At 36.9% G+C, this 26,272-nt stretch overlaps 1 protein-coding gene across 1 annotated transcript in view; it reads right to left on the reverse strand.

Moving 5' to 3' along the window:
* Positions 1 to 26,272, reverse strand: part of TM9SF3 (transmembrane 9 superfamily member 3) — a 60,767-nt gene that overhangs the window by 22,825 nt on the left and 11,670 nt on the right. Inside the window, exons 3-9 of the mRNA XM_049854972.1 lie at positions 18,488 to 18,610; positions 15,711 to 15,871; positions 14,578 to 14,655; positions 10,055 to 10,186; positions 9,115 to 9,281; positions 5,009 to 5,103; positions 1,824 to 1,954 (exon numbers count right to left, since the gene is read on the reverse strand). Coding sequence (XP_049710929.1) covers positions 1,824 to 1,954; positions 5,009 to 5,103; positions 9,115 to 9,281; positions 10,055 to 10,186; positions 14,578 to 14,655; positions 15,711 to 15,871; positions 18,488 to 18,610 — 887 coding nt within the window. The remainder of the gene's footprint in view (positions 1 to 1,823; positions 1,955 to 5,008; positions 5,104 to 9,114; positions 9,282 to 10,054; positions 10,187 to 14,577; positions 14,656 to 15,710; positions 15,872 to 18,487; positions 18,611 to 26,272) is intronic.

Raw genomic sequence — 26,272 nt, forward strand, 5'->3', positions numbered from 1 at the left:
GCTAAGGAAGCATTGAGTTTCTGTTTATGGTGATGAAAAACTTGGTAACAGACTCTGGTGATGGTTGTACAACATAACTAAGGTAATCAGTGTCACTAAATCGTACATGTAAAAAAAAAAAGCTGAATTAGCAAGTACTGTTTCATATATTCTTACAACTAAAAAAATCAGGACTAATGGACCACAACTACCAGTCTCCACCAGACTGAGTCCAGCACAACTAGATGGTGTCTGGCTGCCACCACCAACCGCTGAGAGGGATCACAACACAGGGTACCAAACAGAGCTGGAGAAAAATGCAGAAAATTCTAACTCACAAAAAAAAGACCAGACTTACTGGTGTGACAGAGACAAGCGTACGGCCCCCAGACACCCTTTTAACTCAGTACTGAAGTTACTCCTAAGGTTCACCCATCAGCCAAAGAAAACAAAAAACAAAACGAAACTAAATGGGCATACCAGCCCAGGGGCAAGAACAAGAAGGCAGGAGGGGACAGGGAAGGTGGTAACGGGGACCCCAAGGTCGAGAAAGAGTGTTGGCACATCATGGGGGATGGCAACCAATGTCACAAAACGATATGTTTATTAATCGTTTAATGAGAAACTAATCTGCTCTGTAAGCCTTCATCTAAAGCACAATTTAAAAAAATTTGAATTTTAATTTTTAAGCACTATGAAAATAATTTATTTAAAAGATCATCTTTAAGACGAAACCTGACTCCCTATATATACTTTCTGATATCCTGGACTTACTACGAAGCAAGTTCATTTCCAGTTCTGAATGTAATTATTTCACTCTTTCCTAACAGTGACCACTTGCAAAATGAACAAGCAAACGTTTCAATTCTGAAGCAATTTTCAAAATATTCCTCACTAAAAAGCATTAAAGGCTTAGTAAAAATGTATCTGTATTCTGAAAAACCCAGACTGCAAAACAACCAAAGTCATCTGAAATTTCTGTGAAATAATTTGATTACTTCCATATAATAGAAAACTAAAACAAGATTAAAATTCAAGAAGAGACGTGGGTTCTACCTGCAGCTCTGCCATTAACTATCTGTATGATCCGACCAAGTTATTTCACATCTTTGTAAAGTAGTAACCACTCTGCAATTTGCGTACGTGTGTATACCTAAGTGCATACGCGCACAAGGGTACATTAAGACTACAATCTATCCCGGGCCTAAAATTCTATTTCTAGTGTTAAAAAAAAAAAAATTTGGAGAGTGTGGGTTAATTCAGTAAAGCACCATTATATGTTTGTTTTAGTCTTAATATACTTAAAAATTTCTAACATTTTAAAATCTGTCATTACGGGTAAGATATATGAAAGAATTTTAATATGCATAGCAACATATGTTATCAATATTAATATAAATGCTTAATGAAGTTATAAAAATAGTATAGGGTTACCCAAAAGAACGTGTTATAGAGAAGCTTCACTTCCTACCATCATGCTTGCTACTACCTGAAAACACCCACATTTCTTGATGGATCATTATTCTTTCTCTAAAATTTATTCACTGGTTTTTCTCATCTCTGGAAAAAGCCTATAATACTCTCTTTTGTCATACTTAAAGTCAGCCTTTCACTTTACTGGCTCATAGAATCAAGAAAAGAAAAAGGGCTACTGTAAGTTTAAAGTCAACCAAGATTATATAGAAGAGAACAACAATTTTCTTCCTCACCTAACTTTCTAGAACTAGATAGGGACTGGGTGAAACTATCAAAACTCTTAATCAGAAGTACTCAGCAGAGATGGCAGGACTAGTATTAGAATGTTTATACTTTTTCAGTTTAAAAGTAAAATTTGAGCAATTTACCATTGTTCCAAAAGGAATAGCTCTTGAAGCATGGTAATAAATGGCTATAAAATTGATGAAGAAGGCAGTGCCACACACCATAGCTGGGATGAGGAATGCCCCAATAAACATCTGCTTTATCCATCTCCTTCCTGAAAGAGAAAGGAAACTATGAAAACCATACAGACATATGTTAATGCTTAAAATACCAAATTACTTATTTAAAAGTTCAATGTAAAGATCTTGAAATCTGACATCCTAATAATTGTTTCAAAATAACAGCTAATAGAGACCAGTGCAGCTATTCAAGTATGTGTAACGTAGCTCTTGAAGTGGGTGTACTGGAAAAGAGAAGCCAACTGCAGTAAAATGTTCCGATTCTGTCACTGAGCTGCTGTGAACCTTGGGAAGCCACTCCATCTTTCTGGGCTACAGGGTGGCCTACATCAAGGGTTTTCAAACTATTACTTGGAACTCTGGGGCTTCTTGGAGGTGTCCATGAAGTGACTGATAAGAGAAGAGCCCAGGTCCCCTAAACTTGCTTCAACCAGAACAATTCCACTTTCAACTGTTTTACACTTGAAGTTTCATGTAAGCTTTCAATTAAAAAAGGATTACACAGATTAAAAAAAAAAAAAAAAGTTTAAAAACCCCTGGGTTAGATGGTCTCAAAATTTTTACTCAATTCTGTAATTATGATTATAAATACGTATTTAAATGTATTTCTATGTTTGAAAAAGGAAAAAACAACGTGTTTCATGAACCCTCAGCAATGAGAACTACAGACTTGTAAGTCTTATTACTTAAATAGTCAAGAGAAAAATATTTAAACTATTTAATCCAAGTTCTAAACATTGCTCGTTATCAACCAGCCGATTAACAGAGAGCTGTATTTCTAATCTAGCGGAGTGCATACGCAGGTGCACTGCTGGGGAAAGAATCACACTGCTTAGGAAAAGAATGTAAGGACTTAACACTGGATCAACCATAAACAATTAATAGGGACCCAAACAGAAAGTTTTACTGGAAAAACACCCAGTACCCTAATTTTTGTCTTCTTCCATATAAAGTTGTTTTTAAAAATCTGTCTCATAGAACTACTACCCCAAACCATGACAATTCCTCCAGAAAAACTCATTGATTTCTCTTCTATTTCATTTCCTTTTCAGGTCAAGATTTAAGAACCTCTCCTTTCCAACTAATATCTAGCATTTGAACAACGCAAAAAGGGTGACAACTAGTTTAAGTATTATTTCTCCTATTTAATTCTAATTCCTTCCAAGTGTTCTTTTCTCTTGAACTTTCCATTATCTTCTCAGATTCAGAGATCTATTCATAATTCTCCACATCTAACTCTCTCTATTTCTCCGTTTCCCTCCAAGAGTAAAAAAGAATCCCAAGCACATTCCACAGGTAGCATCAGTAGCCCAGGCATCTGAATTACTGTGCTTTCTACTGCTCCTCACACCCTTGGGGACTCTGGTCAAATTCCCAGCTACCCTTGGGTTTGAAATGGGCTAGAGCATTATCCATCCGCTCTGAGGATCCTGAGTTTTACTATAGTTCAAATTCTGAGTCAACTTTGGAAAATTCTTAATTCTCTGCCCTGGTCTCGATCTTTCAGACAAAATATCAGAACATGATCAGATCTCGTTTGGGCTCTACCAGTCAGAAAATACTCTTCAGATTAATACTTAGTAAGATTTGATTGATGCTCCTAGGTCTGGGCCTGAACTCTACCATCTTTCAAGAGTAAGTATAATACAAAAACATTTGGCTGGTGTTCTTAAGTTGCAATCAGGCTAAAACCAAATTTTTGTCCAAGTGCGAATAAATTTCCTGTTTTAAATCAATCTGTTTCTGCTGTAGAGCCTCCTTTGTGTGGGGGTTGGGAGGCATAAAATTATAGATTCAGGTCAAATTCAAAGTAGGAATTACCTTAAGCCAAAAAACAAAACAAAACAAAATCTGTTCCACCTAGTCGATTCCAACTCATAGTGATCCTATAGGACAATAGAAGTGCCCCACAGGGTTTCCAAGAAGCAGCTGGTGGATTCCAGCTGCCAACCTTTTGGTTAGTAGCTGAATTCTTAACCGCTGAGCCACAGAGCTCCAAAGTTACCTCAGACATCCTCATTTCCCTAGGATGGCAGTCCTGTATGACAGATCTCATCTGCCATATCTGGAGGTAGAATTTAGAGACTAAAACACATAATTGAAATAGTCAGGAATACATAATGATACTCCCTCAGGTGACCCAAAGAATTATGTATACTGAAGGGACAGATCAAGTCAACGAAAAAAGCAATAGTAAACTAGGATATCCTGAGGGAACGTTAAATGATCCTACGCTCTCAGCTCCTATAACCTACAAGTCTCTCTAGTTTTCTAAGAGAAGGCTGAATCCCCTAATGCTAACACTGCCTAGGGTGGGCTATGAAAAATCACACGAGAAAGTCTCTCATCTGGGAAAATAGTTTTAGGTCTTTCAACAACCCTCCAGCCATAAAGTAAAATATGCAATATACTGCTTTTAGCACTATTCTGACCCCAGACTTGTGAGAAAACAAAGACACTTAAAACCCCCTGAGCACCATCATAGAAAGAAATAACATGGACTAGTTTCTTCAATCATTCATGTATCTCCCATCATTTCTAGGTCACAGTAGTAAAGGAGCAACAGAATGTTTAAGATGAAGCGCTCATAGTGAGCAATTATGACACAGAGTGACAGAAATCTTTGCACAGGATCCTTTGAAAAATATTTAACAGCTGACAGAAGTGAATAGCTCTCCTTCCTATTCTCCTTGCACTGTTCAGAAACTACCCATAAGCCATTAAACATGTCTTTATATTCAGCATCAAGCTATACGTTATGTGGAGGCCTCATACAGAATATATCTCAGGAGCTAGGTACCTCAAAGCAAAATAATATAAATAACTTAAAATATACTCTCCTACATATTCCTCAGGGCTAACTTCACAGTGGACAATGGAGATAATCTACTAAACACACTCATCAGCAAGGAAATTCAAGGATTCCATAAGAAAAAGTCAGAACACCTAACACATTTGGTAGAGATATATGAAATGGGATAACAAAGGATTTTATAATAGCTGTACTGCCCATTGTAAATCTCAATTACCTTAAAGTAAAATATTAGCATCTATAATTTAAAAAAAAAAAGTGATAACTTGTAAGTTACCTCCTTGTCTAGCATAAAGGCTTCCTCCAAAATAACCATTCACTGGAGATGTGGCAGCATAAACAAATATGGCTGTACTGAGCATTGATCCCCTCCTAAAAAGGCAAAACAACATATATGATCAACTCAAACCAACAATTAAAGAACATATTATATATTCAATTGCATTAGCATTAGCTTAATTTCAAATATAAGTTTAATAGAAATACAAAAATATTATATCCTGGACTGCAAAGGACCTCAAAAGGTTGCGTAGTGAGTGAATTTTTAATTAAAACTACACTTAAATGACACCACGCTGGTCCTAATTTTTTTCATCTGATGTTACATTTCCTGATATATTCTAAACAAATGTTTCATATTTCTTTGGCAAAAATATTAGAAGCTGGTACTAAAACTGTTTTGCCAGCCTGCAAACCAACCACATCGTATGGAACAGGGTATTTATCTCTTAAGAAAAATGACTAGATTATTCCTCTTCATAACTTGATTCAACTGCTTTAAGATTCTTGCCTACTGACAGGAATAAAACGGAAGTAGTATAGTTTATATTAATTACCATTACTTTAAATGTTAGAACATTGACATTTTCCCTATTTAGCTTCCCTTACACAGTTAAAAATGATTTTTTTAAAGCTCCATTAGTTTCACAAGCCAACACTGACTGAGATCAACAATTCTTAATGTCCTCTTTCAGTAATTTAGATCAACCCTTCTGTTGAATAAAACTAGAGTCCTCCTCCAAAAAAAAAAAAAAAAGCCTAATTGCAAGAGTAATGTTAAAATAATAAACGACAGTATCATTTACTGCGATATAGAGACATATATAACCCACTAACAATAAATGCTGTTTCTGGAGCTCATCATAACTACCCCAGTACCCCAGTGCCGTCAAAGGTAAAATAAAGTTTGTAGATGGAACATCTTGTCAGTTTGAGCTGAAGAATGCTCTTTTAAGAGAATTTATAGAATCATCAGCACTACTGTGTATGCTGGTAAGATATACCAAGTTCATAAATTAATCATCTTCTGGCTACGGATTCTTATATTCCACTGCCAACCTTTGTAGGATACAAACACACAGCACTCCCCTGTCCAAATACCTACGCTCACCTGCTTCAAGTGGATATGTAATTGTTAAAAATATTGCATTATTTAATTTCCATTAATACAGTGAAACACAAATGGGGTAGTAACAGAAGAATTCATCACTCCCACATTTAAAAGACTGTTGGTATCAAAGTCAATCAGTTTTAAAAAATCAACTTTTTTTTTTAAGAACCTGATTAAACATTGCGAGTACTGATTTATCCTTCCAGACTAACATTAACAAATTGAACCCATATTCTGTTTGTAAATGTGTGTGTGAAGGCTGACACGGGCCTAACCATGCTGAATACTGAAAGGCTTTCAGTCTAAGACCAGTCTAACACCAATCAGAAGTTCCTAATAGTGGCGGAAAGGGTTTAAAAAGACTGCTCCTGTGACCAAGAGTCCAAAATGACTACCAGGTATTTAAGTTTGCCATCCCCTAAATGAAGTGTGAGCGACTGCTGAGCTTTAAATAAGACACATCCTTCACTTCTTTGTTCACGGATAACCTATGGGCATTTTCCCCCAAAATAGACCATTTTCATTTACACTGAAAAACCTGCTGAGGCAGGGAGCTCTCCTTATTCATCTCTGCAAAACTGGAGAGAGAACACCTGAGGAGTTGCTTCACCTGCACCTGCCACCTCACCATTTACCTCCGAGTTTCCGGGCAGCAGCAGCAGCATTTTCACCAGGCTTACCCTTTCCTTCTGAAACTCAGTGCCTTCTCCAGTTAATATCACATTATATTAGGCCTCCACGTTAATGCCAATCCCTACCTATACCCTCAAAATATTTTTTTCTTCTCTGATTGCTATGGTAACCACAGAGGCAGAGTAATTTTCACAAGCTATATTATCTGCTCTTTATCCTTTAGAATCACTCTGGAGTGATTCATCCCAATTTTATGTGAAAATTTCTCACTTTCTCATTGCTTCGTATTTTTATTATCACTATTTTCATTGCCATAGCATAGCACATTAAGAGAAGAGAGCTGGAATAAGACTGCCTAACAACAATCTAACAGGTTCAAATCTCAGCACTACCCGTTACTAAGAGCTGTGTGGTCTCAGTCAAGTCACTTAACCTCTCTGACCTTTCCTTTCCACATCTGTAAAATGGAAATAAAAGTAGTCCCTTCACAGGGTTGATATAAGGATTAAATAAGCAAAATGTACAAAAAGCACCTAAAATGGAACTTCAATAATGTTAGTCACTTTTATATAATAATACTACTCACTGCATTAGTGTTTATCATATAGGTAACTGACTACGTTTACTTCAAGTAAGCACAACACAAAGCAACAATCTACAGCAATGACAGACTAAAATAACAATGCATGACTTGCCTGCTAATTCCATCTATCAGAAAGGGGTTTCACATTTATAATACCCAAAGGTCTGTTAAGTAGAAGAGCTTCTGCATTGAAAAATGAGGTGCCAAAATTGTAACACTAACATTTGGGAAGGAATAAAGTAAAACCTTGGATTCTAGGTGAGGTTACGCTCTAGTGGCTCATGAGACTATGACAGTACAGGTCAGCGTCAGTTTGGTAGGATGAATTTAATCCACTATTTAATGTGAAACACTATTTCTTGACAGATCTGAAAGGCTTTTTTTGCGAGTACTGATTTATCCTTCCAGACTAACATTAACAAATTGAACCCATATTCTGTTTGTAAACGTGTGTGTGAAGGCTGACACAGGCCTAACCATGCTGAATACTGAAAGGCTTTCAGTCTAAGACCAGTCTAACACCAATCAGAAGTTCCTAATACTGGCAGATTGTATCTGGGATTTAGTTAATCTGAAACATACTCTAAAATATGAATTATTCATCAGAACTTTGAAGTTTACATGTTGGCCAATTATTGTATGACTTGTATGGTAAATAAATTGCAGCGGTTTTATTAAAGAAACATAATAGGAACCACAGAGAAATAGCTTTGTCTGCTGACACATATTCAGTACAGTCCAACAAGCATCAATTGAGTACCTTCCACATACAGACTCTTTAAGTAGGTACTTTGAGAATTCTAACTAAATTAAGACACAGTCTTTGCTCTCAAGGAACTTACTGTCTAGGGGTGGAAAGAAATTCAGTGTACAGCTAAATATGTAATACACGACTAAAGAGCCACTTTTTCAAAAACCGTTTACTGTTTATCTACCAAATGCCAGCCATATATAAGAAAGAATGCATTAGGAACTAAAACAACTGGAGGAAAAAAAGTATCGTTTTTATCGAGGATTTCACAGGGTGGCATCTGAAGTGCCTGAATTATAACCGCTGCCACCTAGGCTCAGAGCGTGTTTGCTCTCATGGAGGTCACGGCTCTCTGACTACACAGTTATGGGACTACTCAACTGGATCTTGAGACCTTTGTGAATGTACAACTTTTTCTTATAATCCAAAAGACCTCAAATCTAGAATTTCCCGCAAATGGATTTGCCTGCAAAGAAAAAAATGCACCAGAAATCATGTAAAGATAGTATATTAGCTTAGAATTTTGCTTTTTTCTTAGTCATCCACTCAATTTCCTAACCTCATATGACTCTTCTACCACTCTCTTTTTACTATTATTTACAACTTTTTTTTTTTTTTCTATTCTGTAGAGAGTCTCCTGATTTTGCAGGTTAATGTGAAGTACTAGTTCAGTAACTGTAAAAACCTTGTGCTTCTTATGAAGATTTAATTGGATCTTAAAGCTATCAAAAAAAAAAAAAAGGTGCCTATTCACTTTGTCAAACAGCTCTGGAATTAAAGTAGCCTCTGCTCATACTTCCAACAGAACATAACCTTTTTAACCAACCAGAACACTCAGTAACACCTGTAACTTTTTGCAAATAACAGAAAAATATAATTATAGTTAAAGATTATTGTTCATTATTTAATTTGTCACAAGTAATGCTATTTAAAATCTAAGGTAATTAAACAAATATTTAATATGACTGAAGAGGCTCCAAAAATTAAAGATACACAAAAACAATAAATTTAAGCGCAAGCACTTACTCTGTATATAAATCTTCTATCATTGCAACAATAATAACAATGAGAGACACAGCAAATATCTGACATCCAGAACCAATGAGCGAGGAAAATATCAGTGGGTGACTTGACGGTCTAAATACATCTCCATGCACCTGCTTCCATCCATATTCATCTCCTAGGTCTCTATCCTACATATTCGTGTACAAAGAAGAAAATCATTCAGAATCAAAATGAAATACAGATGACAGGTGAATAAAATACAATTACAGTTTTAAGTTTCCTCCTGCTAAATTTATAGCTATTTCAAGGGGTTCAAAATACCAAGAAACTGACATTTCAAATTTAAAACAGTCATAGCCTGAAGTGTTGTGGTATTTACTAAAGCTCAGGAAGGTGGCTCCTGGTTATGCCCAAATAATTTCAAAGAACGGAAACAGAAAAGGCTTGGGAGCAAGAAGAAATGGTCAAAGTATGAGAGAACTGTGCACGGACTCTCTTCACCTTACTTTCAGACACTATTCGTTCTCACCATTTACATCAGGATTGTAGCTCCCAGACAACCAGGGCCAGGTGGAGAGCAGAGAAGTGGTATTAAGCCAGTACCAGATACCTTAAGAGTGCACAGACATCCTTTCTATCCCAGAATTGAAGAAAATATCTGGGAAAAATATCCAAAATGGATGTTTAAATTTAACTGTCTATAGCATTTTTAAAAAAAGGATTTAATTTTTACTCTCAGCAGGAATAAGTATCTAAAACAATATTTCTTCACAATCCCTCAAGATAATCTTTCCGGGAAAATCCTAGTCAGATATGTTTGAGAAACACCAAATATTTTGTCTATTCTTCTGATGCTTCACAATACACATTAGTATATTAAATTTTAAATTTCTTTAATTCTGTTTCCCAAACTGACAAATTTTTTTTTTTTTAATGGGTATAATGTAAAATGTTTGCTCACCATGTCATCCATTTCTTCTTCTTTACTGTACCGGGCATAATCTTTTCTTAAAGTTCTCATTAAAATCATTGAAACTAAGCCCACCAAGAAGATAACCATCATGAAAGAGTTGAAAATTGAAAACCAATGAATCTAAAATAACAAATAATAAAGTGTTACCAATATATCAGTCACAAACTTCATAGGTTTCAGGATGACAACTGCAATGTTAATGTAAAAAATAGTCTTTAATGATCTTCTACATAAAAATCTAAAATTAACATAAGCTGGGGATGAGTATTCACTACGCAGAGGGGCTGGCTTTCTTTACAATAAGCTTCAGAGTCACTGAAAACATGGCATCATTTACACACATTTTCAGAACCTAGCTTATTATACAAATAAAGTACAACCTGGCACACGGCATATGCTATTCTGCGTTACAAAGAACAAGGGCTTTGTCGTCAAAGAGGCCGGGGTTAACCTACGCTCTGCCAATTTCTAGTTATGTGACCTCAGTTTTCTCATCTGAGAAATGGAGGAAATACTTAATTTGTAAGTGATTTGTGAACCTTAATGTGTACACAAAGTAAGATGCTGTGCCTGGCCCAAAGGAGTGGATAATAAATGTCGGTTCTGTTCCTACTAACTGAGAGACAGCCTGAAAACCTCTTTAAAATACCAGGACCATGCCACTACAGTTGGCTGCCATGGACTTAAGCCACCTTCCCGAATAAGTCGTTTCACGTGTTTTTAGCTCATCCTCTCCATCATGTTGCCATCATTAGTCACTCCTTCCCACATGAGCTACCCACGGCATAAGGTACTCCGAGGTGCCCCATAGTTCCTCAATGCTCCCGAAACTAAATAAACTATTTCGCCCACATCTTAGTTGCAAAATTATGTCCACATCCTGGTTCATCATCACAAGGTACGACCGTATCTCTGAAGTCTTGAACTCAGTGCATATGTCTTACTTGAACTCGGTCTGTGATACTGTCCAGTAATTCCTTTATTTATATTTTAATTCCCAAAAGTTCCTTAGAAATAATCCCAAAATGTCTCTTCTCTTTAAGATCTGGATTCTATTCTTCCACCTGCCCTCGCTTGCAGATGATCCTGTCTTCTACTACCCAGTGTGACCCTTCTGCATTTATCCTACTAGCCTTTCATTCTTCCTGTCAATCTCCTAAAAGTTGTTCCCCTTCTGAAATGAATCTTCCCACTAGGCTGTAGATCTCATTTAATCTCTGAGCTGCTTCTTTTCCTCTCATTTTGCACCCCTAAACATCTATCTTTCCCGAGTATCAGTCATCCCCAAAGATCCTTATCTAGAATGGTACCTACTTCCTGGGGTTGTTATAAAGTTTAAACCAGAAAATAAATGAAAAGCATATAGCATAGTGCTGGCACATCATAAACATGAAATAAAACTTAGAAACTATTGTTATTACTGTTATCTTCTCAAGTTTTTTGTTTCATCTATTGTCCCTTCATTCTTTCAATCTTCTCACCTTCCCTCTTTCAATTCCAATACTGTTCACACATGAGGGGACTACATGTTCTATGTCTCCCCTCACTTACTCCTAAGCTCAATACGGTATCACTTCTGCCCCGTGAACCTTCTCTTATAGGCCTGCAATGAACTCCTAAACCGATTCAGTGGCCAAGGATGTGCCCTACTCTCCTTCACCTCTCTGCCACCTCTGGCTGTTCCTAACACACACCATCCTGCTTCACTGACTGCTGCTTCTCCTTTCATCTTTGACGTCTGCCCCTCCCACCCTCTGGGAGCTTTTCCAAAAGCTCCAATCTTGGTACTCCACTGTGACTTCTCTAAGCCCTCAGGGCCTTTACCTACCGTTCCAATGATGATATGACATCCCTCAACCCCCACCCCAAATCTTCAGTCCTTTTTCTCTCTCACATTTCAGACTTCTGCTAACTATAATTTCCACTTGAATGTCTCTCTCTGGAAAATCAGACTTAGCCTGCCCTACAGTAAACTCATAATCTTCCCTCTCATGTATAACACTCACTTCTGATTCTCTAATTTCTTCTAATGGCATTTACATTTGGCTTTAAAAATTTAGAATTATCTCTGGCTCTTCCTTCTCCTTAACCTTTTATAGGTAATAAGTATTAAGCCTTTATTTTCCTTCAACATGTCTCTTGTATATATCCTTCCTTCTCTGTTCTCATGCTATCACCTCACACCTTGATAGCTCTAATGGTCTCCTAGTTGGCCTTTCTTTATGTTTGGTTTCTCCCCTTCCCTTCAATCTATCCATAAAAGTTATAAAACAAATGTTTCTGAAATATCATGTTCAACATATCGCTCCTTTGATCTAATATTTGCAGTGACACCCCGTTTTTTTTTCTCATGTCAAATCTAAACTATTCTCCCTAATATTCTATATCCCCTGTAATCTGCCACCTCACCTTACCTAACCAACTTTTCTTTCATTATACCCTATTTCTAATCAGGCCTGTCCTGCCTCAGTGACCTACAAGTACAGCATACTCACTCCACCCCTGTATCTTTCTCATTTCTTCTCACATGGCAACTATTTCTACCTGCTTTTGTAAGAGCACCCTCTCCTCTATAAAATCTCTCATCTACATACTCCAAGTCTTCATAGATGTCCTTCTGCTCTAAACTCCTATAGGTACATAGATAGAAAATTTAACGTAAGACTGTACCGTCCTGTATAATTTGGACAGATTTTAACTTGAGCTAACTTGCTGTGTCTGTGTGCGTGGGTGAGGAGCAGCCCTGGATCTGTCTGTCACCTGCCCTCCCTGAAGCTTCTGGCAAAGGACAAACTCATGGCTCTTCCTGGAAACAGGAGACAGCCAAATGCCTCTGCCTCTTTGTAAGGTCATTCTTTCCTTCACTCAACAATTTGTTTCTTGAGCATCTACTGAACCTATAAAGAAAACAGTGGATATATTATATTTGAAATCTTTGCAAATAAAAGTTACATAAATTTAAGTTTATCATAAAAGTATGATTCAAGGTTTATAAAAGCAGTTTATACAGACGGGCTTTTTCAAAGATTGGATTTTGTTCCTGCCCTTGGAAATTATTAACCCAGAAAAGGTCAAGAGAGAAAAAAATTACAACTCATATCTTTTCATCAATTTATCGATTTTTTAGAGAGAAAAAGGAGTTTTATATTGTTACTAATTAGTAAGAAAGGCAGACTTAAAATGCTAATAAAGGTTCTAACACAGCTCTCTGCTCTTTTCTAATCTAAGACAAACACAATCTGAGATATAAACTTTAAAGCAATATTATCATAATGTACTACTCATAGCCTGACATTTTACCATGTTACTATTACCTTATTCAAGAAATTATACAATGCTATGTGATTTTGAAATACCAGGGGAAATAGTTCTTAAAAATAATAAGTAGACGCCACAAAGGGGTTACTGCCCTACTAACTGCTGCACTCCAGCACCCCCTAGTGCTGCTAGTCCTAAAGTGGCACCTTTAGCAGGGCTGCCAAGTTCAGGACTGCCTGAGCCCACTACCTGAGGACAACACTGAAGGCGGGAAGGGTGGTTCTAGCTCCAGGAGTAGCTTGATAACTTCTTCAGTAGGGCCTAAAACCCCAATAGCTTAATGTTTTTTATCTAGGACCCAAAGGAAGATTAGAAATAGTTATAGACTCTGGTGGAATCTAAGGGTAGAACCTGGCAGCAATGATACAAATCTGAGACCACAAAAACTTACGGGCCATCTCAAAAATATGTGATTAGTAAACTTCAGAAATCCAGTCCAAAAAGATCAGATCAAAGGACAGAAGAGGCAAGCCAGAAAGAAAGTCAGAAGAATGGATATATCCCTTATGTCCTACTGTCTTTTATCTCCATTCTTGAAGGAGGGAACCACCAAAATAAAGTCTATTTTTTGTTACAATGAATCAAAGTTACCTGTACAAAATCAGTACCAATGCCACTGGGCTTATGACCCGTGATCTAGCTTGTCTCTACTGGTTCTGGGTTGGAGGCATTTCTTTCCACTCTTGATGTTCTTTTCTATGTGGAGGAATATCTACTAGCAAAATCTCCTGGCTTCTCTCCATTCTCTCATTTATTGCTTCCTAGAGGACATGTACATTCTTCTCTGTTTCACTACACTGTAAATTTTACAAGGGCAGGTGTCCATGTAGGGAAGCTTGAAATAGTCCAGCACTGTACGAGTGGGTTAAGACTGTTTAAGTCTGAGTTTCAGCATGAAGAAGGCCACCTGGCCACAGATATAAGCCACATTCTCCAATACTTGCCTGTATTTCTCCGTGTGTATCTCTTTATTGGTTTAAACCACAAGTGTGAAGAAGAGAGCTTTTGGCTGCATCTAAAACTCCCTAGTACCTTTATGATCATGAGTTCACATCTGAATTCATCATTAGCCAAATACTGGAAATCCACAGCCATTAGAACAGTGCTTTGCATATGGCAGATGGTCAATAATGTTTGCAAGATTGATTTGTGCATATACTGAATGTCTTAAAACACACAAACTATTTACCTACCCTGTGTTGGAAAAAAGATGGATCAAGATATTTGTCAAATCGATCTTCAAATTTTACATCTGACTTTTTCCATTTTACCTGGAAAAAAACATGTATTTCAAATTAATAATCTGATGGCCAAAATCTGAACAAAATTTAGACAAGATTTAGTTCACACACTTAGAAGTGATAAAATTTAAAGAAATAGTATGGAAAGTAACTGACAATAATTTGAGAAATTCAAGCAGGTATGATAAAAAACTAACCAACTTTCCTGTCTATGTATTATTAACAAAACTCAGAACTTTACCCTAGAGAGATCATTTCAGTTTTCAAGGACTATTTACTACTGCTGACTTAAACACTCTGACCTGATAAACATGCCAGTAACTGAATTAATACAAGCTGACATCACAAGTATTTAGACCAATTAAAACAAGAACCTGTGATCTGTTTCTTGTTTCATTAATTTTATTAAAATTACAAATTTCTTTGTAAGTTCAGTTATGCAAATATTATTTGCAGTAGGTACATACGCACAAAGCTTGGAAGACTGTCAAAACTGGCTACTAGCAAGGGATTCCAGTTATCAGGAAAAAGACTGACAAAGAGAGAGCCTACCTACGTTGGATTTCTCGCTCTTCTTTCCATTATTTTTAATCCTAATGGAGCAAATTAATTTGACAGTTGCCAAAGGGCTCTGACAGGCTCTTACGCGGCAAGAATATCTTATTCCAACTGACAGAGCAAACATGGTAAACGATACCTATCTGGTAACGTTCAACACAGCATCATCTCTCTCTGCAATAGTGGAAAGGAGAGACGCAGAACACGGAACACTGCAGTCTAAAAACGTGACCATTAAAATACACGGCTGGGCTAGCCTAACTGCCCAGTTATAATCATAAACTTTTCTGTAGCAAATGGTAGGCTCTGCAAATGTATAACTGGTGTCTAGTACTACAGACTTGAAGCACATTTCCCTGATTTTAGGAGGCTCACGTACACACAATGAGGAAATACAGTTTTAATAACATTCTGTTGTATCCCATTTCAAGCTACATTTTCATTTACGAAATTTTAAAGTACACATTTAACTACTAATATTAGGGCCCAAAAACTTCTTTCTGCATACAAATTATTTTAATACTTACTGAATATGACATCTGGATTTTGGTATTTGGAACCAGTTTTACCTTTCCTTCACTAGTTAGATTAACATCAACAATTCGATTTCCATTAAAGCCTATTTCAAGTTTTTTGTAGGTCCAAAGATAGTAATCTTCTCCATTTTCATCTGCTTCACCAACAATACCTACAAAAGAAGTGACACTTTATACAAAGTCCAACCCCGAAACCCACTGCCATCAATTCCAACTCATAGCGACCCCATACGGTTTCCAAAGCTGTAAATCTTTACGGAAGCAGACTGTCACGTCTTTCTCCCTGGAGTGGCTGGTGCATTCGAACCACCAATCTTTTGGTTAGCAGCCAAGCGCTTTAAGCACTTAATTCTTAAAATAACCTAGACGCTAAAAGTTCATTATTTTTTTTTAATAAAAGATCAGTATTACCATTATGACCTCTACTGTTCGTTAACCACTTGGCAAGCACACACACACCATGGTTATACTGTGGTGAAAAAGTGATAAATGGCTCAGCATAATCTATCACTAATTTGGTCCTCAAAGCTCATGCTTTGTCAATAGTATCACCTTCATTGTAATCATTATCACTTTACATGTGCATACTCCCTAACGTGTCAAAATTTCAAGAAAGTGCTATATCACCATCTGGCAAGGTAACCTAGCAAACAGTTTCAAACCAAAATTAAAACCAAGGTCTCCAGAGGCCCTTCAGTACTTTCTCTAATACCCTATGATATACCCATCCCTTCTAAGCTCCATGTAAGTATACAGAGGTGCCAAGACTTAAAATACCTCCTCTTTACACCCCAAGTCTTAGACCTGTCCCTTAGAAGGTCATCAAAATGAAAAGGAGATACGATGAGAAATAGTAACAGGAGAAAATTAAAAAATTATCATTATTTGGGATATTGGAAGGGGAATATCCAAACTAAAACGGTGTGAAGGTTAAGGATCCATTTCTTGTGTTCCCATACTATCAGCTATTTGACCAATGTTCTCCACCCAAGCCTATACACTTCCCAAGAGCCTTATGCTCCAAAAGTTACTCCTTAGGGCGTTCCCTCTATGGTCAATGTATCTCACTAAAGTGTTAGGAAAAAAATATTATTTCTTATTTAGGATACTTCCTTTTTAACCAAAGTGATTCTCTAATTGGTAGAAATTCAAGGAGCATAGTTTTGTTTGGGGTTGTAGAACCAAACAAAAACCAAACCAATTGCCACCCAGTCGATTCCGACTCATAGCAACCCTATAGGACAGAGTAGAACTGCCCCATAGTTTCTAAGGAGCACCTGGCAGATTTGAACTGCTGACCTTTTGGTTAGCAGCCATTGCACTCAACCACTACTCCTGGGGTTGTAGGGGGATAATGAAATCCTTCTAATAATTAAATTCATTAATATTTATTTGCCTATCTACTCTTGAAACCAGATTTTGGGGGTAGAGACACAATTATACCAAAAAGGAAGCTTTCTCTAAGGGCTCTTTAAGGCTCTGAAATCTTTACTCCAAGAAAAGTTAGACAAAATTTTTTTCTGACAAGAATTCCCCGTGGTTCAGACATTCTAAGATACCCAATAGGAGTTTCCAAACCATGGTATGCCCTGGAATCCCAGGGCTATAAAAGGTTTACTTTAAGACGGGAAAGCACAGTTGCCATTGTTGCTAAAGTGGTCTATGGTAATGATTTAAAAAACCTAAGGTTCCAGATAAAAAACCCCATAAGCAATGGAAAAGAACAGGGAGGAACTTCCTCTGTCTTCTAAGGAGAGCCCACTACCTGAGGACCAAAAAAGGACAAAGGCCAAACTAATGGGGTCTCCTGAAATACGGGCTCAGAAGTCTTCAGTGAATATGCAGTACATTTTCCTGCTATTCTCACAGCTTATCACAGAAATGTCTGTGTTAATGTAATACTAATTAAAGTCATCTGTATGAAATGCTTACTGTCTATACCTAATTAACATAAAACACAAAACCAATGATGCACACAATTATGTCTTATAATTAACTTTCTTATAAATTTCATCTTAGTACAATATTAAACTCTTATACGTTCACCCTTTCATAAATTTGCTGCTCATGAACACAACAGTCTGCTAACAATTTTAAAAACTAGAAGAAATATAATTTCATACAAGAGGAAATGTCCAGAGACCCCCCCCTCCGAAAAAAAAAAAAAAAAAAACAGCCTAAGGGGAAAATGTGATCAAATATGCTGGCCATGATAGTTGGTTATGCTTTGCATTGAAAATAATTTAATGAAGTCCCACACAAATGATTTTTGGATTATGCATAAATTAGTACTAACTATAAAAAAAAATTTTTTTTATACCCTAGATCTTCTCTATTAATATAGATAAGCAATAGCTAAAACAAAAATGTTTTAAATATAAAGAATTTTGGAAAATAACAGGAACTAACAAAACAAGTCACTGAAAAGACTGTCATACCTAAAAAGGATACCGCCACAGTATCGTGTGAGAAAAAGCGGTACTTCAAGATGGGATGGGGAGGACATTTCAAATCATCCCAAGCACCTTTTAATCTCAAAAGTTACACTGTATAAAACAGTAATATTTTGGAAGGCTTTCATGTAAGATTTGGTGATATCAAAGACCGTTCAAGTAACAAAGGCCCATACAATTGGTATTAAAATCATTCTGTGGAAAACAGTGAAGACACACTTACTGCTCCAGAGCACACTCACCTTAACAGAGTCATTACATAAAACTTGATTATACAAATATTCCCAAACTTTAAGCATGACACACAATACTTACCCCATATTGGTAAGTCATCTATATACATCTGGTACCAGTAGTGATTTTTTATAGCATACACAAATGCATCTCTCTTTTCTTTATCTAAGTCAATTTCACAGTAAGTGGCTGGCATCACATCATCTGCATAAAATAAAAATTGCCAATTAGCCCACTGGCTTGCAAAATAGTTACAGGAAAAGTAACACAAGAAAAAAAGCCAACATTTCCTGAAGTTAAAATTTCTATTCCTAATAATAGAATCTGGGTGGTAGCTACATGAGAATTGAGTATACTATTCTTTTTTGGTTTTTGAAGACTTTTCATAATAAAATCATTTTAATCATTTTTATTTTCAAAGATTATTTTACTAAGTGAAGAAACCTCTTACATCCACCAGAAAACTATACAAGAAAGTTTACAAAGTAGCTTTAAAATGTATAAAATTGATTTTAATAAAAAAAAAACTTAAAACATATTAAAAAGTCTTCATTTAATATATACAGAAGTTCAAGAACATGATCTTAACAGGGATAACAATTTCTAGCTATAAGATCTCTGAGACAAATACTCATTTTTACACTCTGGGTAAGGCCAGTTGCTACAAGGCAGATTCTATGAAGAATGCCAGTTTGACCTTTCATAATCAGTACGATTACAAGGTAAATCTGTATCTAGCAGGCATCACTGATTATAAATTACCCAAAAGTCCCCTAGAGATGAATCATTCCCATTCTTGACTGCTTTCAAAAATACTGCTACCATAACATAGTTCAAGATGGTCTCCAACTTGTAAACCTAGTGTTTCAAAAATATACCTATGGTCATTAGTTTATAACCAAACCAAACAAAAACCAAAACCAAAAAATCTACAAACACTTTAAATGTCCGTCAAAAAGATTAACAAATAAAAGAAAGCAGTTGTTTATTTTTAAGCTCTCCTGTACTATAACACTGGTTGTTTAGAATTTGTAATTTCCCAAGGAAACAATGTTCAACCCCTTAAAGATGAAAATTATGAATTCATAAGCTAAATTCCTAAACTATGAATTTAATAGCCACCTATAAAAAAAAAATTTTTTTTTAATAACATTATTTCTACAAGAAATGGTAATCTGAGTTCTAATTCAAGAGACCAGCAGCATATCTCCCCAGCCCTCAATAGACAGAACTGATTTCCCTTATTATAGCTCAGCCCAGAGTGGGTATCCCAAAACTACATCAAAGATGGCAGGGAACTTTGAAATCCCATAGAATAGACCAGGAAACACTCTTACTCCCAAAGCGGGAGAAGAAAATTGCTAGGTCTCCAACAATAACGGCTTCCACACGTATTTTCTTTCTACCCAGGCCCTTCTAGGCAGCACGGAATTCAGGATTTTCATAATGGCAAAAACGGAGGCTGAGCAGAGAAGGAAGGGAGGGTTAGGAAATGAGACTGCGATAATGGGTTGTAATTGCAGCAGAGGCTAGGAGAACTGGCAGCAAGAGATCCCCAAATGGGATGTCCACAGAGTTTCATAATGAACAAAGAGAAACAGACAACTACAACTACAGAGGAAACAGCCAGACCAAAGGTGGTCTAGATTTGAGCAGAAACAAATAGCTGCAATGGCTGTGGGAAATCTCACAGCTACCTCTGCAAAGCCACTGAATTTCTCACTATTATGGGGAGTTATAAACTGACATTCATTGATAACAGTCATAAACAATTTGGTAGTTTTAAGTATGAAGTTCAGAGATAGACAACACGACATTTACCTATATTAAGGCTTTCAAAAGGTCAATGATTCCTCAAAGCTTGACCTTTAGTTCAACTCTTTCCCACCTGATCGTCTTTCATCCTCTTCCCGGTCATCTGAGTTCTAGCCAAACTTGACTATCTGCAGTTCCCACACACCTTGCCTTCTCTTGACCTCTAGACATTTTTTGCTCACGCTATTTATTATCTCCATCTGAAATGTCCACTCTAAAATCTTCCCTATCCCTCCACGTAAGGCTCTCTTCTCCACAGAGCCGTCCTTGATTCCCTGCCCTCCACACCTCTCATGCCCTCATAGCCTGCCCCTTTCTCTGAAGTCCCCTGGCTTTCTGTCTTACCTTCCTTATGGCACACAGGCCCATTCCATTTTTTCACCGCTTAGCTTCTCAAAAAATATTTTCAGGTCTTGAGAGCTATGTCCTTAACTAATTATATCCTTAGCCATACCTGCTTCAGTGCCTTGCACAGAGGAGGCAATAAACGTTTTATCAAATTTTAATAGCATGATTTTTCATTTATTTGGCAACGGAAACCACTAGTAATACTACAATATGCACACATATATCTATCTGTGTATGAAGAGTCTGTGTCTGTGTGTGCATGCACACATGTGCAGAGATGGAGAAAATGTCAATATAAACAAATGAAATTTTAAACAGAGTATCTCAGGGGATTGACAAAGAGGTCTTGAAGAGTCTCTTTCACTGATGTGAAATCTAGAAATGCTGTGGTAAAAGGAAAAAAACCTATAATTACAGCAGGCTGTAAAAAGGGCCTGGTTGGTCATACTTCAATGAAATTCATTTTCTAGGCATGTAGGCAAAATACAAACATCACAAATAATTGAAGAGCCTTGTTGTCCAACTAAAACACCACTGCTCTCAGGAGAGAGCCACTTTGAAAATAATGAATGCACTGTGTCTGAGTATGCCAAATCACATTCAGCAATCTACTCTGCAACACCTGGCAAAGTATGAGATCATTACAGACAAATATATACAGAAACGGACAGGAAATGTGAGTTTTAGTCCCAGCTCTACTCTATCACTTACTAGCCATGTGAATAAAAGCCAGTCCTTTAACCTCGGTGAACCTCAGTTCCCTCAGCCATAAAACAGAGATATTATCTATGCCATCACTATGCTATCTCCTCCCCAGAGTTGCTTTAAGAATTGAAAGAACTAATATATTCACTGACAGTGTTGTCAAGTTTCCTTGAGCCACATGCCCTTTGAGAATCCGATGAGTGATGTCTCTGTTCCCCCCCCAAAAGGCACAATCATACAAAATTAAGCATACAATTTAAGAGAGCTCACGGACCCCTAAAACCAGAGCTCCTGGTTCCACTCTGTATAACCAGAGCCTATCACAGTGCTGGCACACAGTAAGGCACTTGATAACTGCCAAATGAATGAAACGAAAACATACACTGGAAAAATACATAATTCAGTTAATTAAACAATCACGAACATAGAGAGTATTGATTAACTGGCCAACCTGTCTGGCGATATAACCTATACAATTCTTTCTAGATGACTCTTTGGCAGCATGTATCAAGAACTGTCTTAAAAATGTTTATAACCTTTGATTCAATAATTTCACTTCTAAGAATTTATCCTAATGAAAGATTAAGAGATGCATTAAAATGCTTACATGTAAAGATGGCCAAATGCATTTTTACTTCTAACAGCAAACAAACAGAAAGAAAATAGAATCAGAGTATCTCATAATGAGGAAATGTGGGAAATTACAATATATCAAAGTTATAGAATACTACTTCCAAAAAACCAAACCAAACCCACTGCCATCAAGTCGATTTCAACTCATAGTGATGTACAGACACAGTTTTAAGAGGTTACTGACAACATGAGGATATGCTCCTAAGACGGTAAGAAAAAAAGCAGAAAACTAATTTTTCATAACTTACGTAAGTGTAAAATATTAAAAGACATATATATATATGTGTATATATATATCACAACCTCAATTTTTAAAAAAATTTGGAACAATGTGGATGAACAGAAAGAAGGATGGAAGAAAATATACCAAATGTTAATGGTAATTATATCTCCAGGTGATTTTTATTTTCTTCATATTTTTCTGTAGCTTCTAAATTTTATACAGTGAACCTATACTATTACTAAATTCAGAAAAGTACATGGATATACATTCATTTGAAAACAGAAAACAAAAAAGTTATCAATTTAGAGAACAATATTATCAATGATTTGAATGAGTCTCATGAAAAGCCCATGCTTACCAAATTTGATTTGCAATTAGCATAAGGTAGAGGACAGATGTAAGGCTAACAGAGTATGTATGAACATGTGTATACAGAGAGGCTGGATGCTCGGGTCCCTCCCTGTTCCATCACACAGCCAGGTGAATACCCTCAACTCCTCCCCTGCAGCAGATCAGAGGTATCCTCTTCTAGAAAGCTTAAACCAGAGAGACTCCAGATTCAGGGAGGGAACAGTAGAAGCTAGGGGCTGAAAACAGAGTGGAGGAGATTACCTTAAGTAAAAATCTTCAGTCTGAATGATAGGAGCCATCTCCTTCCATTCACCCCTCACCCCCGACCCCCTACCCTTTGGCATTCAGGCCTATGCCACCAAGGCAGAAGTTTAGCGGGAAATATTACAGAGATAAAAAGTTCGAGCCCTACAGTTCAGCTGCCTGGGTTAGTATTCTCACTCTGTCACCTTCCAGCTGGGTGTCCTTCGATAAGTTATACAATCTCTTGGTGCCCCAATTTCCTCATCCGAAAAATAGGACTAATAAACCTCATAAGCTTATTTTAAGGATGAAAATAGCCAAGGCTCAGAATCATTGAGAACTAAAACTAAAAGCAGCCTTTGGCTTTTCTCTACATCTGCAGTACTCTCAACTTACATGTTACTCTAGAAAGTACAGAAAATACTGGTGAAACAATTTCATCCCTCAGTTAAGCTGGGATATTCAAGGATGAGAAAATTCAAGGGGAGATTAAAAAAAAAAAAAAGGGAGGAAAGAATCCTGTAGAAGCCAGTGATTTTTCAGTGATTAACATGCTTCGTAACACTGCAAGAATTCTCAAATGGGGGAATGGAGGGTGAGCAGTGCCCTCCCCTGGCTGAGAATTACTATTGCAGATCATCTAAAGGTAACAATGAACTACGAATTATCTTAAGGACAAGGAGGCACAGACGACCGGGATGCTCGACAGTTTATTAGGAGCTTTCTATGTCTTAATGGGGACATTGATGGTTCCGTGGTAGAATTCTCACCTTCCATCCAGGAGACCTGGGTTTGATTCCCAGCCAATATACTTCATGGGTAGCCACCACCTGTCTGTCAGTGGAGTCTTTTGTGTTGCTATAATGCTGAACGGGTTTCAGCAGAACTTCCAGACTAAGATGGACTAGGAAGAAAGGCCTGGTGATCTACTTTCCAAAAATGAGCCAATAAAAACCTTATAGATCACAATAGTCAGATTCACTCAATAGGAACGCAGCACTTTGTTCCATTGTGCATGGGGTTGCCATGAGTCAGGGGCCCACTCGACAGCAGCTAACAACAACATCTTAAGAGCTAAGGCTGCAGTGGTAAATAAGAGAGCTACCGTTCCTGCCCTAGCAGAACTAACAGGCTAGCACAGCAGCTTGGGAATAAATTAAATCCTGTAATCAAGAAACGAATTTAACATTTCATAATTGCTAATGCAAAATCAAGTTGGAACTGCACATCTACACTATATGCTATCAGTATTCATAGCAACTACCATTTCTTGAATGCAAACCATGTATTAGGAACTTTGATAAATGTTCTACATGTATTATTTCATTTAAACTCGACAATGATTTTACCAAGTGGATACTATTTGCCACAATTCACAGATGAGGGAAATGAAACTGAGGTTAAATAATTTGCTCACAATCATACAGTTAGGCAGAGGCAGAGCTGGGATGCGGCAAGTCTCTCCGACCCTAAAGCATATATGTTCTTTCTACTCCATGTGGGCAAGGTTCCAAGAGATATCCTCCAATACTAGAGAGTAATGAATTCGGGCTCAGCTAAAAGGTGCCTAATTTAAATCTGCTCTTCTCTGTTCCCTCTGCCCCTTTTCTTTTTAAATTTATTGTGGTAAAACATATCTAACAAAAAATTTGCCATTTTAACCATTTTTAAGTGTACAATTCAGTGACATTAATTATACTCCTCGTGTTGTGCAACCATCGCCCCTATCTATTTCCAAAAGTTTTTCACCTCCCCCAGCAGAAGCTTAGTGCCCCTTAAGCAGTAACTCCTCCTTCCCCCAGCCCCTGGTAACCACTAATAAACTTTGGTTTCTATGCATTTGCCTACTCTAGATACCGCATATACCACAAACAAACCAAACCCAGTGCCATCGATACTGCATACAGGTGGGATCATATATTTGTCCTTTTGTACCTGACTTATTTCACTTAGTATAATGTTTTCAAGGTTCATCCATGTTACACGAAACATGCATCAGAACTTCGTTTCTCTTTATGGATGAATAATATTCCATTTATATCACATTTTGTTTATCTCTTCATCTGCTGATGGACGCTTGGGTGGTTCTGCCCCCTTTTAATGTATTTCCTCTACCTGGCCTCAATTTAGCATTCTGTCTAGTGGTAGTATACAAGACTATGTAGAAGAAAAAAGAAAGTGGTACATAAAATCTTAAGTGACAGGCATCCTACATTAGACTATCATTAGTTCCTTATAATAGTCTATTTAGTGACTCTCATTTTACAAGACAATGCTAATCCTTTTAGCCTACTAGGTTAAAAAAAAATTATGCATGAGTATATATAGTTTTTTTCTGATTTCACAATATTTCTAAAATTTTATTTTCTTATCTGAATGTGCCTTCAGAAGAACCTTCAAAACTAAAAATTAAAAGGATGAAAGATTAACAATATACTTATTTCTACAGTTCACACAAAAACAGAATGTTCTCATTTCCACTATTTTATTAGTATTCTATGATAAACCTTAGGCAACTCACTTCATCTTTAGGCCTCCGATAGAGGGAACTGGGTGACACAATCTCTAAGGTGCACTCTATCGTTAAAATTCTATGATTCTGTAAGTAACAACTAGGAAGCCTCCTAAAACACTTTTTTCAAAACATATCAACTTTACTGTTGAAGAGGGTAAGCAAAGGACTAGAGGGGAAAGAGAAATCAATTGCAATTACAATTACAATTTCACCTGGACTATTTAATTTAGCAGCATCTGTGCTGGAGGTGGAAACCCTGGTGGCATAGTGGTTAAGAACTACAGCTGCTAACCAAAAGGTCGGCAGTTCAAATTCACCAGGTGCTCCTTGAAAACTGTATGGGGCAGTTCTACTCTCTCCTATTGGGTCACTATGAGTCAGAATCAACTCGACAGCAATGGGTTCGGTTTTGGTTTTTGTGTGTGTGTGTGTGTGCTGAAGGTGATATATGCTCACAAGATCCCAAGGAATCGCCAACTTCCAGGGGAATAACAGCTGGCCAGCTTTTCTCCCTTTAATCTAAAGGTGCCTAGTCTAAAAGAAAATAAATCCCACCTTTATATCCATCTCCCTCTATTCAAATAATCTCACCATCTCAGCCTCCAAAATAATGAAAGAAAAGTTAAGAGAGCAGAATCATTGAGTAAATGAGGGTGAGGATTTCAAAAATTGATGACAGCTGTCCAAAGCTACAAAGTAGGTTTTTGCCTATTCTCTCTCTGGCTCCTCTTTAAAGACAAAGAAATGTGCACCAAATATGGAAAAGAGGAAATTAAGTCAATAAAAGTAAGTATTGAGGTTCTCAAAGATCACATATCCTAGTCTAAGTTTTCACCTTATTTGTGATTAAATGATTCAATTAAAACACAAGCCTCAGGACATATTTACAATGATCCATAAAATTATAGACCATACCTCTGTGGTTTACATTTACAACCTAATTTTATAATTAAACACCAGGGAATACGGAGCAAAGAGGAGAGATCACAAAGACATATACCTGTTTTCATCAACAAAAATTCTGAAAACAAGA

Source organism: Elephas maximus, chromosome 16 (assembly GCF_024166365.1).
Source record: "Elephas maximus indicus isolate mEleMax1 chromosome 16, mEleMax1 primary haplotype, whole genome shotgun sequence".
Classification (NCBI taxonomy): Eukaryota; Metazoa; Chordata; class Mammalia; order Proboscidea; family Elephantidae; genus Elephas; species Elephas maximus.